Source organism: Schistocerca gregaria, unplaced genomic scaffold, assembly GCF_023897955.1.
Source record: "Schistocerca gregaria isolate iqSchGreg1 unplaced genomic scaffold, iqSchGreg1.2 ptg000097l, whole genome shotgun sequence".
In the NCBI taxonomy this organism is placed as follows: Eukaryota; Metazoa; Arthropoda; class Insecta; order Orthoptera; family Acrididae; genus Schistocerca; species Schistocerca gregaria.
Window position 1 is genome coordinate 2,131,314 of NW_026061713.1, and position 18,052 is coordinate 2,149,365.

The 18,052-nt window shown below is 43.9% G+C and overlaps 1 protein-coding gene across 1 annotated transcript; it reads right to left on the reverse strand.

The window, feature by feature from the left end:
• Positions 1 to 803: 803 nt before the first annotated feature.
• On the reverse strand, positions 804 to 17,625 carry LOC126301742 (uncharacterized). Its single transcript, XM_049991713.1, has 6 exons — positions 17,622 to 17,625; positions 16,338 to 16,370; positions 8,914 to 9,045; positions 8,192 to 8,257; positions 1,365 to 2,090; positions 804 to 820 (listed from the first exon to the last, which is right to left on the reverse strand). Exons 1-6 carry the CDS (start codon positions 17,623 to 17,625, stop codon positions 804 to 806), a joined length of 978 nt encoding a protein of 325 aa, XP_049847670.1.
• Positions 17,626 to 18,052: the final 427 nt, after the last annotated feature.

Sequence of the window (18,052 nt, forward strand, 5' to 3'; positions counted from 1 at the left end):
CTGAATCACACTTATTTGGGAAGAAGCACTACACTGAATCACACTTATTTGGGAAGAAGCACTACATTGAAACACACTTATTTTGGAAGAAGCACTACACTGACACACACCTATTTGGGAAGAAGCACTACACAGACACACACTTATTTGGGATGAAGCACTACACTGACACACACGTATTTGGGAAGAAGCTCTACACTGACACACACGTATTTGTGAAGAAGCACTACACTGACACACTCGTATTTGTGAAGATGCACTACACTGACACACACTTATTTGGGATAAAGTACTACACTGACACACACATATTTGGGAAGAAGCACCACACAGACACACACCTATTTGGGAAGAAACACTACACTGACACACACCTATTTGGGAAGAAGCACTACACTGACACACACCTATTTGGGAAGAAGCACTACACAGACACACACCTATTTGGGAAGAAGCACTACACAGACACACACCTATTTAGGAGGAAGCACTACACTGACACACACCTATTTGGTAAGAAGCACTACACGGACACACACTTATTTGGGAAGAAGGACTACACTGACACACACCTATTTGGCAAGAAGCACTACACTGACACACACCTATTTGGGAAGGAGCACTACACTGACACACACTTATTTGTGAAGAAGCACTACACTGACTCACAGTTATTTGCAAAGAAGCTCAACACTTACACACACTTATTTGGGAAGAAGCACTACACTGACACACACTCATTTGGGAAGAAGCACTACATTGACACACACTTATTTGGGAAGATTCACTACACAGACACACACCTATTTGGGAAGTAGCACTACACAGACACACACATATTCGGGAAGAATCACTACACAGACACACACCTATTTGTGAAGAAGCACTTCACAGACACACACCTATTTGGGAAGAAGCACTACACAGACACACACCTATTTGGGAAGAAGCACTACACAGACACACACCTAATTGGGAAGAAGCACTACACAGACACACACCTATTTGGGAAGAAGCACTACACAGACACACACCTATTTGGGAAGAAGCACTACACAGACACACACTTATTTGGGATGAAGCACTACACTGACACACACGTATTTGGGAAGAAGCTCTACACTGACACACACGTATTTGTGAAGAAGCACTACACTGACACACACGTATTTGTGAAGATGCACTACACTGACACACACTTATTTGGGATAAAGTACTACACTGACACACACTTATTTGGGAAGAAGCACCACACAGACACACACCTATTTGGGAAGAAACACTACACTGACACACACCTATTTGGGAAGAAGCACTACACTGACACACACCTATTTGGGAAGAAGCACTACACAGACACACACCTATTTGGGAAGAAGCACTACACAGAAACACTCCTAATTGAAAGGAAGCACTACACTGACTCACACCTATTTGGGAACAAGCACTACACTGACACACACCTATTTGGGAAGATGCACTACACTGACACACACCTATTTGGGAAGAAGCACTACACTGACACACACCTATTTGGGAAGAAGCACTACACTGACACACACGTATTTGGGAAGAAGCACTACACTGACACACACCTATTTGGGAAGAAGCACTACACTGACACACACCTATTTGGGAAGAAGCACTACACTGACACACACGTATTTGGGAAGAAGCACTACACTGACACACACCTATTTGGGAAGAAGCACTACACTGACACACACCTATTTGGGAAGAAGCACTACACAGACACACACCTATTTGGGAAGAAGCACTACACAGACACACACCTATTTGGGAAGAAGCACTACACAGACACACACCTATTAGGGAGGAAGCAATACACAGACACACACCTGTTTGGGAAGAAGCACTACACTGACACACACTTATTTGGGAAGAAGCACTACACTGACTCACACTTATCTGCGAAGAAGCACTACACTGAATCACACTTATTTGGGAAGAAGCACTACACTGAATCACACTTATTTGGGAAGAAGCACTACACTGAAACACACTTATTTGGGAAGAAGCACTACACTGACACACACCTATTTGGGAAGAAGCACTACACAGACACACACCTATTTGGGAAGAAGCACTACACAGAAACACTCCTAATTGAAAGGAAGCACTACACTGACTCACACCTATTTGGGAAGAAGCACTACACAGACACACACCAATTTGGGAAGAAGCACTACACAGAAACACTCCTAATTGAAAGGAAGCACTACACTGACTCACACCTATTTGGGAACAAGCACTACACTGACACACACCTATTTGGGAAGATGCACTACACTGACACACACCTATTTGGGAAGAAGCACTACACTGACACACACCTATTTGGGAAGAAGCACTACACAGACACACACCTATTTGGGAAGAAGCACTACACAGACACACACCTATTTGGGAAGAAGCACTACACAGACACACACTTATTTGGGATGAAGCACTACACTGACACACACGTATTTGGGAAGAAGCTCTACACTGACACACACGTATTTGTGAAGAAGCACTACACTGACACACACGTATTTGTGAAGATGCACTACACTGACACACACTTATTTGGGATAAAGTACTACACTGACACACACTTATTTGGGAAGAAGCACCACACAGACACACACCTATTTGGTAAGAAGCACTACACTGACACACACCTATTTGAGAAGAAGCACTACACAGACACACACCTATTTGGGAAGAAGCACTACACAGAAACACTCCTAATTGAAAGGAAGCACTACACTGACTCACACCTATTTGGGAACAAGCACTACACTGACACACACCTATTTGGGAAGATGCACTACACTGACACACACCTATTTGGGAAGAAGCACTACACTGACACACACCTATTTGGGAAGAAGCACTACACAGACACACACCTATTTGGGAAGAAGCACTACACAGACACACACCTATTTGGGAAGAAGCACTACACAGACACACACTTATTTGGGATGAAGCACTACACTGACACACACGTATTTGGGAAGAAGCTCTACACTGACACACACGTATTTGTGAAGAAGCACTACACTGACACACACGTATTTGTGAAGATGCACTACACTGACACACACTTATTTGGGATAAAGTACTACACTGACACACACTTATTTGGGAAGAAGCACCACACAGACACACACCTATTTGGGAAGAAGCACTACACTGATACACACCTATTTGGGAAGAAGCACTACACAGACACACACCTATTTGGTAAGAAGCACTACACAGAAACACTCCTAATTGAAAGGAAGCACTACACTGACTCACACCAATTTGGTAACAAGCACTACACTGACACACACCTATTTGGGAAGATGCACTACACTGACACACACCTATTTGGGAAGAAACACTACACTGACACACACCTATTTGGGAAGAAGCACTACACTGACACACACTTATTTGGGAAGAAGCACTACACTGACACACACCTATTTGGGAAGAAGCACTACACTGACACACACCTATTTGGGAAGAAGCACTACACAGACACACACCTATTTGGGAAGAAGCACTACACAGACACACACCTATTTGGGAAGAAGCACTACACAGACACACACCTATTAAGGAGGAAGCAATACACAGACACACACCTGTTTGGGAAGAAGCACTACACTGACACACACTTATTTGGGAAGCAGCACTACACTGACTCACACATTATTTGCGAAGAAGCACTACACTGAATCACACTTATTTGCGAAGAAGCACTACACTGATTCACACTTATTTGGGAAGAAGCACTACACTGAAACACACTTATTTGGGAAGAAGCACTACACTGACACACACTTATATGGTAAGAAGCACTACACTGACACACACCTATTTGGGAAGAAGCACTACACTGACACACACCTATTTGGGAAGAAGCACTACACTGACACACACCTATTTGCTGACAAGCAGTACACTGACACACACCTATTTGGGGACAAGCACTACACTGACACACACCTATTTGGGGACACGCACTACACTGACACACACCTATTTTGGAAGAAGCACTACACGGACCCACATCTATTTGGGAAGAAGCACTACACTGACACACACTTATTTGGGAAGAAGCGCTACACTGACACAAACTTATTTGGGGAGATGCACTACACTGACACACATATATTTGGGAAGAAGCACTACACTGACACACACTTCTTTGGGAAGAAACACTACACTGACACGCACTTATTTGGGAAGAAGCACTACACTGACACACACTTATTCTGGAAGAAGCACTACACTGACACACACTTATTTGGGAAGAAGCACTACACTGACACACACTTATTTGGGAAGAAGCACTACACTGACTCAAACTTATTTGCGAAGAAGCTCGACACTGACACACACCTATTAGGTAAGAAGCACTACATGGACACACACTTATTTGGGAAGAAGGACTACACTGACACACACCTATTTGGGAAGAAGCACTTCACTGAATCACACTTATTTGGGAAGAAGCACTACACTGACACACACCTATTTGGGAAGAAGCACTACACTGACACACACTTATTTGGGAAGAAGCACTACACTGACACACACTTATTTGGGAAGAGGCACTACACTGACACACACCTATTTGGGAAGAAGCACTACACAGACACACACCCATTTGGGAAGAATCACTACACAGACACACACCTATTTGGGAAGAAGCACTACACTGATACACACCTATTTGCTGACAAGCACTACACTGACACACACCTATTTGGGGACAAGGACTACACTGACACACACCTATTTGAGGACAAGCACTACACTGACACACACCTATTTGGGAAGAAGCACTACACGGACCCACATCTATTTGGGAAGAAGCACTACACTGACACACACCTATTTGGGAAGAAGCACTACACTGACACACACGTATTTAGGAAGAAGCACTACACTGACACACACCTATTTGGGAAGAAGCACTACACTGACACACACCTATTTGGGAAGAAGCACTACACAGACACACACCTATTTGGGAAGAAGCACTACACAGACACACACCTATTTGGGAAGAAGCACTACACAGACACACACCTATTAAGGAGGAAGCAATACACAGACACACACCTGTTTGGGAAGAAGCACTACACTGACACACACTTATTTGGGAAGAAGCACTACACTGACACACACCTATTTGGGAAGAAGCACTACACTGACACACACTTATTTGGGAAGAAGCACTAAACTGACACACTTATTTGGGAAGAGGCACTACACAGACACACACCTATTTGGGAAGAAGCACTACACAGACACACACCTATTTAGGAGGAAGCACTACACAGACACACACCTATTTGGGAAGAAGCACTACACAGACACACACTTATTTGAAAAGAAGCACTACACTGACACACACTTATTTGGGAAGAAGCACTACACTGACTCACACTTATTTGCGAAGAAGCACTACACTGAATCACACTTATCTGGGAAGAAGCACTACACTGAATCACACTTATTTGGGAAGAAGCACTACACTGACACACACTTATTTGGGAAGAAGCACTACACTGACACACACTTATTTGTTAAGATGCACTACACTGACACACACCTATTTGGGAGGAAGCACTACACTGTCACACACCTATTTGGGAAGAAGCACTACACTGACACACACCTATTTGCTGATAAGCACTACACTGACACACACCTGTTTGGGGACAACCACTACACTGACACACACCTATTTGGGGACAAGCACTACACTGACACACACCTATTTGGGAAGAAGCACTACACGGACCCACACCTATTTGGGAAGAAGCACTACACTGACACACACATATTTGGGAAGAAGCACTACACTGACACACACTTATTAGGGAAGAAGCACAACACTGACACACACCTATTTGGTAAGAAGCACTACACGGACACACACTTATTTGGGAAGAGGGACTGCACTGACACACACCTATTTGGCCAGAAGCACTACACTGACACACACCTATTTGGCCAGAAGCACTACACTGACACACACTTATTTGGGAAGAAGCACTACACTGACTCACACTTATTTGCGAAGAAGCACTACACTGAATCACACTTATCTGGGAAGAAGCACTCCACTTAATCACACTTATTTGGGAAGAAGCACTACACTGACACACACTTATTTGGGAAGAAGCACAACACTGACACACACCTATTTGGTAAGAAGCACTACACGGACACACACTTATTTGGGAAGAGGGACTGCACTGACACACACCTATTTGGCCAGAAGCACTACACTGACACACACCTATTTGGGAAGAAGCACTACACAGACACACACCTATTTAGAAGGAAGCACTACACAGACACACACCTATTTGGGAAGAAGCACTACACAGAAACACTCCTATTTGAAAAGAAGCACTACACTGACTCACACCTATTTGGGAACAAGCACTACACTGACACACACCTATTTGGGAACAAGCACTACACTGACACACACTTATTTGGGAAGAAGGACTACACTGACACACACTTATTCTGGAAGAAGCACTACACTGACACACTTATTTGGGAAGAAGCACTACACTGACACACACTTATTTGGGAAGAAGCACTACACTGACCCAAACTTATTTGCGAAGAAGCTTTACACTTACATACACTTTTTGGGAAGAAGCACTACACTGACACACACTTATTTGGGAAGAAGCACTACACTGACACACACTTATTTGGGAAGAAGCACGACACAGACTCACACCTATTTGGGAAGAAGCACTACACAGACACACACCTATTTGGGAAGAAGCACTACACAGACACACACCTATTTGGGAAGAAGCACTACACAGACACGCACCTATTTAGAAGGAAGCACTACACAGACACACACCTATTTGGGAAGAAGCACTACACAGACACACACTTATTTGAAAAGAAGCACTACACTGACACACACTTATTTGGGAAGAAGCACTACACTGACTCACACTTATTTGCGAAGAAGCACTACACTGAATCACACTTATTTGGGAAGAAGCACTACACTGAATCACACTTATTTGGGAAGAAGCACTACACTTACACACACTTATTTGGGAAGATGCACTACACTGACACACAACTATTTGGGAGGAAGCACTACACTGACACACACCTATTTGGGATGAAGCACTACACTGACACACACATATTTTCTGACAAGCACTACACTGACACACACCTGTTTGGGGACAAGCACTACACTGACACACACCAATTTGGGGACAAGCACTACACTGACACACACCTATTTAAGAAGAAGCACTACACGGACCCACATCTATTTGGGAAGAAGCACTACACTGACACACACTTATTTGGGAAGAAGCACTACACTGACACACACTTATTTGGGAAGAAGCACAACACTGACATACACCTATTAGGTAAGAAGCACTACACGGACACACACTTATTTGGGATGAAGGACTACACTGACACACACCTATTTGGCAAGAAGCACTACACTGACACACACCTATTTGGGAAGAAGCACTTCACTGACACACACCTACTTTGGAAGAAGCACTACGCTGACACACACCTATTTGGAAAGAAGCACTACACTGACACACACTTATTTGGGAAGAAGCACTACACTGACTCACACTTATTTGGGTAGAGGCACTACACTGACACACACCAATTTGGGAAGAAGCACTACACAGACACACACCCATTTGGGAAGAAGCACTACACAGACACACACCTATTTGGGAAGAAGCACTACACTGACACACACCTATTTGCTGATAAGCACTACACTGACACACACCTGTTTGGGGACAACCACTACACTGACACACACCTATTTGGGGACAAGCACTACACTGACACACACCTATTTGGGAAGAAGCACTACACGGACCCACATCTATTTGGGAAGAAGCACTACACTGACACACACTTATTTGGGAAGAAGCACTACACTGACACACACTTATTTGGGAAGAAGCACAACACTGACACACACCTATTTGGTAAGAAGCACTACACGGACACACACTTATTTGGGAAGAGGGACTGCACTGACACACACCTATTTGGCAAGAAGCACTACACTGACACACACCTATTTGGGAAGAAGCACTACACAGACACACACCTATTTAGAAGGAAGCACTACACAGACACACACCTATTTGGGAAGAAGCACTACACAGAAACACTCCTAATTGAAAAGAAGCACTACACTGACTCACACCTATTTGGGAACAAGCACTACACTGACACACAACTATTTGGGGACAAGCACTACACTGACACACACCTATTTGAGGACAAGCACTACACTGACACCAACTATTTGGGAAGAAGCACTTCACAGACACACACCTATTTGTGAAGAAGCAATTCACAGACACACACATATTTGGGATGTAGCACAACACTGACACACACCTATTTGGTAAGAAGCACTACACGGACACACACTTATTTGGGAAGAAGGACTACACTGACACACACTTATTCATGAAGAAGCACTACACTGACACACTTATTTGGGAAGAAGCACTACACTGACACACACTTATTTGGGAAGAAGCACTACACTGACCCAAATTTATTTGCGAAGAAGCTCGACACTTACATACACTTTTTGGGAAGAAGCACTACACTGACACACACTTATTTGGGAAGAAGCACTACACTGACACACACTTATTTGGGAAGAAGCACGACACAGACTCACACCTATTTGGGAAGAAGCACTACACTGACACACACCTATTTGGGAAGAAGCACTACACAGACACACACCTATTGGGGAAGAAGCACTACACAGAAACACTCCTAATTGAAAGGAAGCACTACACTGACTCACACCTATTTGGGAACAAGCACTACACTGACACACACCTATTTGGGAAGATGCACTACACTGACACACACCTATTTGGGAAGAAGCACTACACAGACACACACCTATTTGGGAAGAAGCACTACACAGAAACACTCCTAATTGAAAGGAAGCACTACACTGACTCACACCTAATTGGGAACAAGCACTACACTGACACACACCTATTTGGGAAGATGCACTACACTGACACACACGTATTTGGGAAGAAGCACTACACTGACACACACCTATTTGGGAAGAAGCACTACACAGACACACACCTATTTGGGAAGAAGCACTACACAGACACACACCTATTTGGGAAGAAGCACTACACAGACACACACTTATTTGGGATGAAGCACTACACTGACACACACGTATTTGGGAAGAAGCTCTACACTGACACACACGTATTTGTGAAGAAGCACTACACTGACACACACGTATTTGTGAAGATGCACTACACTGACACACACTTATTTGGGATAAAGTACTACACTGACACACACTTATTTGGGAAGAAGCACCACACAGACACACACCTATTTGGTAAGAAGCACTACACTGACACACACCTATTTGAGAAGAAGCACTACACAGACACACACCTATTTGGGAAGAAGCACTACACAGAAACACTCCTAATTGAAAGGAAGCACTACACTGACTCACACCTATTTGGGAACAAGCACTACACTGACACACACCTATTTGGGAAGATGCACTACACTGACACACACCTATTTGGGAAGAAGCACTACACTGACACACACCTATTTGGGAAGAAGCACTACACTGACACACACGTATTTGGGAAGAAGCACTACACTGACACACACCTATTTGGGAAGAAGCACTACACTGACACACACCTATTTGGGAAGAAGCACTACACTGACACACACGTATTTGGGAAGAAGCACTACACTGACACACACCTATTTGGGAAGAAGCACTACACTGACACACACCTATTTGGGAAGAAGCACTACACAGACACACACCTATTTGGGAAGAAGCACTACACAGACACACACCTATTTGGGAAGAAGCACTACACAGACACACACCTATTAGGGAGGAAGCAATACACAGACACACACCTGTTTGGGAAGAAGCACTACACTGACACACACTTATTTGGGAAGAAGCACTACACTGACTCACACTTATCTGCGAAGAAGCACTACACTGAATCACACTTATTTGGGAAGAAGCACTACACTGAATCACACTTATTTGGGAAGAAGCACTACATTGAAACACACTTATTTGGGAAGAAGCACTACACTGACACACACCTATTTGGGAAGAAGCACTACACAGACACACACTTATTTGGGATGAAGCACTACACTGACACACACGTATTTGGGAAGAAGCTCTACACTGACACACACGTATTTGTGAAGAAGCACTACACTGACACACACGTATTTGTGAAGATGCACTACACTGACACACACTTATTTGGGATAAAGTACTACACTGACACACACTTATTTGGGAAGAAGCACCACACAGACACACACCTATTTGGGAAGAAACACTACACTGACACACACCTATTTGGGAAGAAGCACTACACTGACACACACCTATTTGGGAAGAAGCACTACACAGACACACACCTATTTGGGAAGAAGCACTACACAGACACACACCTATTTAGGAGGAAGCACTACACTGACACACACCTATTTGGTAAGAAGCACTACACGGACACACACTTATTTGGGAAGAAGGACTACACTGACACACACCTATTTGGCAAGAAGCACTACACTGACACACACCTATTTGGGAAGGAGCACTACACTGACACACACTTATTTGTGAAGAAGCACTACACTGACTCACAGTTATTTGCAAAGAAGCTCAACACTTACACACACTTATTTGGGAAGAAGCACTGCACTGACACACACTCATTTGGGAAGAAGCACTACATTGACACACACTTATTTGGGAAGATTCACTACACAGACACACACCTATTTGGGAAGTAGCACTACACAGACACACACATATTCGGGAAGAATCACTACACAGACACACACCTATTTGTGAAGAAGCACTTCACAGACACACACCTATTTGGGAAGAAGCACTACACAGACACACACCTATTTGGGAAGAAGCACTACACAGACACACACCTAATTGGGAAGAAGCACTACACAGACACACACCTATTTGGGAAGAAGCACTACACAGACACACACCTATTTGGGAAGAAGCACTACGCAGACACACACTTATTTGGGATGAAGCACTACACTGACACACACGTATTTGGGAAGAAGCTCTACACTGACACACACGTATTTGTGAAGAAGCACTACACTGACACACACGTATTTGTGAAGATGCACTACACTGACACACACTTATTTGGGATAAAGTACTACACTGACACACACTTATTTGGGAAGAAGCACCACACAGACACACACCTATTTGGGAAGAAACACTACACTGACACACACCTATTTGGGAAGAAGCACTACACTGACACACACCTATTTGGGAAGAAGCACTACACAGACACACACCTATTTGGGAAGAAGCACTACACAGAAACACTCCTAATTGAAAGGAAGCACTACACTGACTCACACCTATTTGGGAACAAGCACTACACTGACACACACCTATTTGGGAAGATGCACTACACTGACACACACCTATTTGGGAAGAAGCACTACACTGACACACACCTATTTGGGAAGAAGCACTACACTGACACACACGTATTTGGGAAGAAGCACTACACTGACACACACCTATTTGGGAAGAAGCACTACACTGACACACACCTATTTGGGAAGAAGCACTACACTGACACACACGTATTTGGGAAGAAGCACTACACTGACACACACGTATTTGGGAAGAAGCACTACACTGACACACACCTATTTGGGAAGAAGCACTACACTGACACACACCTATTTGGGAAGAAGCACTACACAGACACACACCTATTTGGGAAGAAGCACTACACAGACACACACCTATTTGGGAAGAAGCACTACACAGACACACACCTATTTGGGAAGAAGCACTACACAGACACACACCTATTAGGGAGGAAGCAATACACAGACACACACCTGTTTGGGAAGAAGCACTACACTGACACACACTTATTTGGGAAGAAGCACTACACTGACACACACTTATCTGCGAAGAAGCACTACACTGAATCACACTTATTTGGGAAGAAGCACTACACTGAATCACACTTATTTGGGAAGAAGCACTACACTGAAACACACTTATTTGGGAAGAAGCACTACACTGACACACACCTATTTGGGAAGAAGCACTACACAGACACACACCTATTTGGGAAGAAGCACTACACAGAAACACTCCTAATTGAAAGGAAGCACTACACTGACTCACACCTATTTGGGAAGAAGCACTACACAGACACACACCTATTTGGGAAGAAGCACTACACAGAAACACTCCTAATTGAAAGGAAGCACTACACTGACTCACACCTATTTGGGAACAAGCACTACACTGACACACACCTATTTGGGAAGATGCACTACACTGACACACACCTATTTGGGAAGAAGCACTACACTGACACACACCTATTTGGGAAGAAGCACTACACAGACACACACCTATTTGGGAAGAAGCACTACACAGACACACACCTATTTGGGAAGAAGCACTACACAGAAACACTCCTAATTGAAAGGAAGCACTACACTGACTCACACCTATTTGGGAACAAGCACTACACTGACACACACCTATTTGGGAAGATGCACTACACTGACACACACCTATTTGGGAAGAAGCACTACACTGACACACACCTATTTGGGAAGAAGCACTACACAGACACACACCTATTTGGGAAGAAGCACTACACAGACACACACCTATTTGGGAAGAAGCACTACACAGACACACACTTATTTGGGATGAAGCACTACACTGACACACACGTATTTGGGAAGAAGCTCTACACTGACACACACGTATTTGTGAAGAAGCACTACACTGACACACACGTATTTGTGAAGATGCACTACACTGACACACACTTATTTGGGATAAAGTACTACACTGACACACACTTATTTGGGAAGAAGCACCACACAGACACACACCTATTTGGGAAGAAGCACTACACTGATACACACCTATTTGGGAAGAAGCACTACACAGACACACACCTATTTGGTAAGAAGCACTACACAGAAACACTCCTAATTGAAAGGAAGCACTACACTGACTCACACCAATTTGGTAACAAGCACTACACTGACACACACCTATTTGGGAAGATGCACTACACTGACACACACCTATTTGGGAAGAAACACTACACTGACACACACCTATTTGGGAAGAAGCACTACACTGACACACACTTATTTGGGAAGAAGCACTACACTGACACACACCTATTTGGGAAGAAGCACTACACTGACACACACCTATTTGGGAAGAAGCACTACACAGACACACACCTATTTGGGAAGAAGCACTACACAGACACACACCTATTTGGGAAGAAGCACTACACAGACACACACCTATTAAGGAGGAAGCAATACACAGACACACACCTGTTTGGGAAGAAGCACTACACTGACACACACTTATTTGGGAAGAAGCACTACACTGACTCACACATTATTTGCGAAGAAGCACTACACTGAATCACACTTATTTGGGAAGAAGCACTACACTGATTCACACTTATTTGGGAAGAAGCACTACACTGAAACACACTTATTTGGGAAGAAGCACTACACTGACACACACTTATATGGTAAGAAGCACTACACTGACACACACCTATTTGGGAAGAAGCACTACACTGACACACACCTATTTGGGAAGAAGCACTACACTGACACCCACCTATTTGCTGACAAGCAGTACACTGACACACACCTATTTGGGGACAAGCACTACACTGACACACACCTATTTGGGGACACGCACTACACTGACACACACCTATTTTGGAAGAAGCACTACACGGACCCACATCTATTTGGGAAGAAGCACTACACTGACACACACTTATTTGGGAAGAAGCGCTACACTGACACAAACTTATTTGGGGAGATGCACTACACTGACACACATATATTTGGGAAGAAGCACTACACTGACACACACTTCTTTGGGAAGAAACACTACACTGACACACACTTATTTGGGAAGAAGCACTACACTGACACACACTTATTCTGGAAGAAGCACTACACTGACACACACTTATTTGGGAAGAAGCACTACACTGACACACACTTATTTGGGAAGAAGCACTACACTGACTCAAACTTATTTGCGAAGAAGCTCGACACTGACACACACCTATTAGGTAAGAAGCACTACATGGACACACACTTATTTGGGAAGAAGGACTACACTGACACACACCTATTTGGGAAGAAGCACTTCACTGAATCACACTTATTTGGGAAGAAGCACTACACTGACACACACCTATTTGGGAAGAAGCACTACACTGACACACACTTATTTGGGAAGAAGCACTACACTGACACACACTTATTTGGGAAGAGGCACTACACTGACACACACCTATTTGGGAAGAAGCACTACACAGACACACACCCATTTGGGAAGAATCACTACACAGACACACACCCATTTGGGAAGAATCACTACACAGACACACACCTATTTGGGAAGAAGCACTACACTGATACACACCTATTTGCTGACAAGCACTACACTGACACACACCTATTTGGGGACAAGGACTACACTGACACACACCTATTTGAGGACAAGCACTACACTGACACACACCTATTTGGGAAGAAGCACTACACGGACCCACATCTATTTGGGAAGAAGCACTACACTGACACACACCTATTTGGGAAGAAGCACTACACTGACACACACGTATTTAGGAAGAAGCACTACACTGACACACACCTATTTGGGAAGAAGCACTACACTGACACACACCTATTTGGGAAGAAGCACTACACAGACACACACCTATTTGGGAAGAAGCACTACACAGACACACACCTATTTGGGAAGAAGCACTACACAGACACACACCTATTAAGGAGGAAGCAATACACAGACACACACCTGTTTGGGAAGAAGCACTACACTGACACACACTTATTTGGGAAGAAGCACTACACTGACACACACCTATTTGGGAAGAAGCACTACACTGACACACACTTATTTGGGAAGAAGCACTACACTGACACACTTATTTGGGAAGAGGCACTACACAGACACACACCTATTTGGGAAGAAGCACTACACAGACACACACCTATTTAGGAGGAAACACTACACAGACACACACCTATTTGGGAAGAAGCACTACACAGACACACACTTATTTGAAAAGAAGCACTACACTGACACACACTTATTTGGGAAGAAGCACTACACTGACTCACACTTATTTGCGAAGAAGCACTACACTGAATCACACTTATCTGGGAAGAAGCACTACACTGAATCACACTTATTTGGGAAGAAGCACTACACTGACACACACTTATTTGGGAAGAAGCACTACACTGACACACACTTATTTGTTAAGATGCACTACACTGACACATGCCTATTTGGGAGGAAGCACTACACTGTCACACACCTATTTGGGAAGAAGCACTACACTGACACACACCTATTTGCTGATAAGCACTACACTGACACACACCTGTTTGGGGACAACCACTACACTGACACACACCTATTTGGGGACAAGCACTACACTGACACACACCTATTTGGGAAGAAGCACTACACGGACCCACATCTATTTGGGAAGAAGCACTACACTGACACACACATATTTGGGAAGAAGCACTACACTGACACACACTTATTTGGGAAGAAGCACAACACTGACACACACCTATTTGGTAAGAAGCACTACACGGACACACACTTATTTGGGAAGAGGGACTGCACTGACACACACCTATTTGGCCAGAAGCACTACACTGACACACACCTATTTGGCCAGAAGCACTACACTGACACACACTTATTTGGGAAGAAGCACTACACTGACTCACACTTATTTGCGAAGAAGCACTACACTGAATCACACTTATCTGGGAAGAAGCACTACACTGAATCACACTTATTTGGGAAGAAGCACTACACTGACACACACTTATTTGGGAAGAAGCACAACACTGACACACACCTATTTGGTAAGAAGCACTACACGGACACACACTTATTTGGGAAGAGGGACTGCACTGACACACACCTATTTGGCCAGAAGCACTACACTGACACACACCTATTTGGGAAGAAGCACTACACAGACACACACCTATTTAGAAGGAAGCACTACACAGACACACACCTATTTGGGAAGAAGCACTACACAGAAACACTCCTAATTGAAAAGAAGCACTACACTGACTCACACCTATTTGGGAACAAGCACTACACTGACACACACCTATTTGGGAACAAGCACTACACTGACACACACTTATTTGGGAAGAAGGACTACACTGACACACACTTATTCTGGAAGAAGCACTACACTGACACACTTATTTGGGAAGAAGCACTACACTGACACACACTTATTTGGGAAGAAGCACTACACTGACCCAAACTTATTTGCGAAGAAGCTCGACACTTACATACACTTTTTGGGAAGAAGCACTACACTGACACACACTTATTTGGGAAGAAGCACTACACTGACACACACTTATTTGGGAAGAAGCACGACACAGACTCACACCTATTTGGGAAGAAGCACTACACAGACACACACCTATTTGGGAAGAAGCACTACACAGACACACACCTATTTGGGAAGAAGCACTACACAGACACACACCTATTTAGAAGGAAGCACTACACAGACACACACCTATTTGGGAAGAAGCACTACACAGACACACACTTATTTGAAAAGAAGCACTACACTGACACACACTTATTTGGGAAGAAGCACTACACTGACTCACACTTATTTGCGAAGAAGCACTACACTGAATCACACTTATTTGGGAAGAAGCACTACACTGAATCACACTTATTTGGGAAGAAGCACTACACTTACACACACTTATTTGGGAAGATGCACTACACTGACACACAACTATTTGGGAGGAAGCACTACACTGACACACACCTATTTGCGATGAAGCACTACACTGACACACACATATTTTCTGACAAGCACTACACTGACACACACCTGTTTGGGGACAAGCACTACACTGACACACACCTATTTGGGGACAAGCACTACACTGACACACACCTATTTAAGAAGAAGCACTACACGGACCCACATCTATTTGGGAAGAAGCACTACACTGACACACACTTATTTGGGAAGAAGCACTACACTGACACACACTTATTTGGGAAGAAGCACAACACTGACATACACCTATTAGGTAAGAAGCACTACACGGACACACACTTATTTGGGATGAAGGACTACACTGACACACACCTATTTGGCAAGAAGCACTACACTGACACACACCTATTTGGGAAGAAGCACTTCACTGACACACACCTATTTTGGAAGAAGCACTACGCTGACACACACCTATTTGGAAAGAAGCACTACACTGACACACACTTATTTGGGAAGAAGCACTACACTGACTCACACTTATTTGGGTAGAGGCACTACACTGACACACACCTATTTGGGAAGAAGCACTACACAGACACACACCCATTTGGGAAGAAGCACTACACAGACACACACCTATTTGGGAAGAAGCACTACACTGACACACACCTATTTGCTGATAAGCACTACACTGACACACACCTGTTTGGGGACAACCACTACACTGACACACACCTATTTGGGGACAAGCACTACACTGACACACACCTATTTGGGAAGAAGCACTACACGGACCCACATCTATTTGGGAAGAAGCACTACACTGACACACACTTATTTGGGAAGAAGCACTACACTGACACACACTTATTTGGGAAGAAGCACTACACTGACACACACCTATTTGGTAAGAAGCACTACACGGACACACACTTATTTGGGAAGAGGGACTGCACTGACACACACCTATTTGGCAAGAAGCACTACACTGACACACACCTATTTGGGAAGAAGCACTACACAGACACACACCT

Excerpts from the sequence above, each read along its gene's own strand:
- LOC126301742 (XM_049991713.1), bottom strand. Across the intron at positions 9,046-16,337 it reads TAGTGCTTGTTCCCAAATAG|GTGTGAGTCAGTGTAGTGCT; the intron begins GTGTGAGTCAGT and ends GTTCCCAATTAG. Across the intron at positions 8,258-8,913 it reads TAGTGCATCTTCCCAAATAG|GTGTGAGTCAGTGTAGTGCT; the intron begins GTGTGTGTCAGT and ends GTTCCCAAATAG.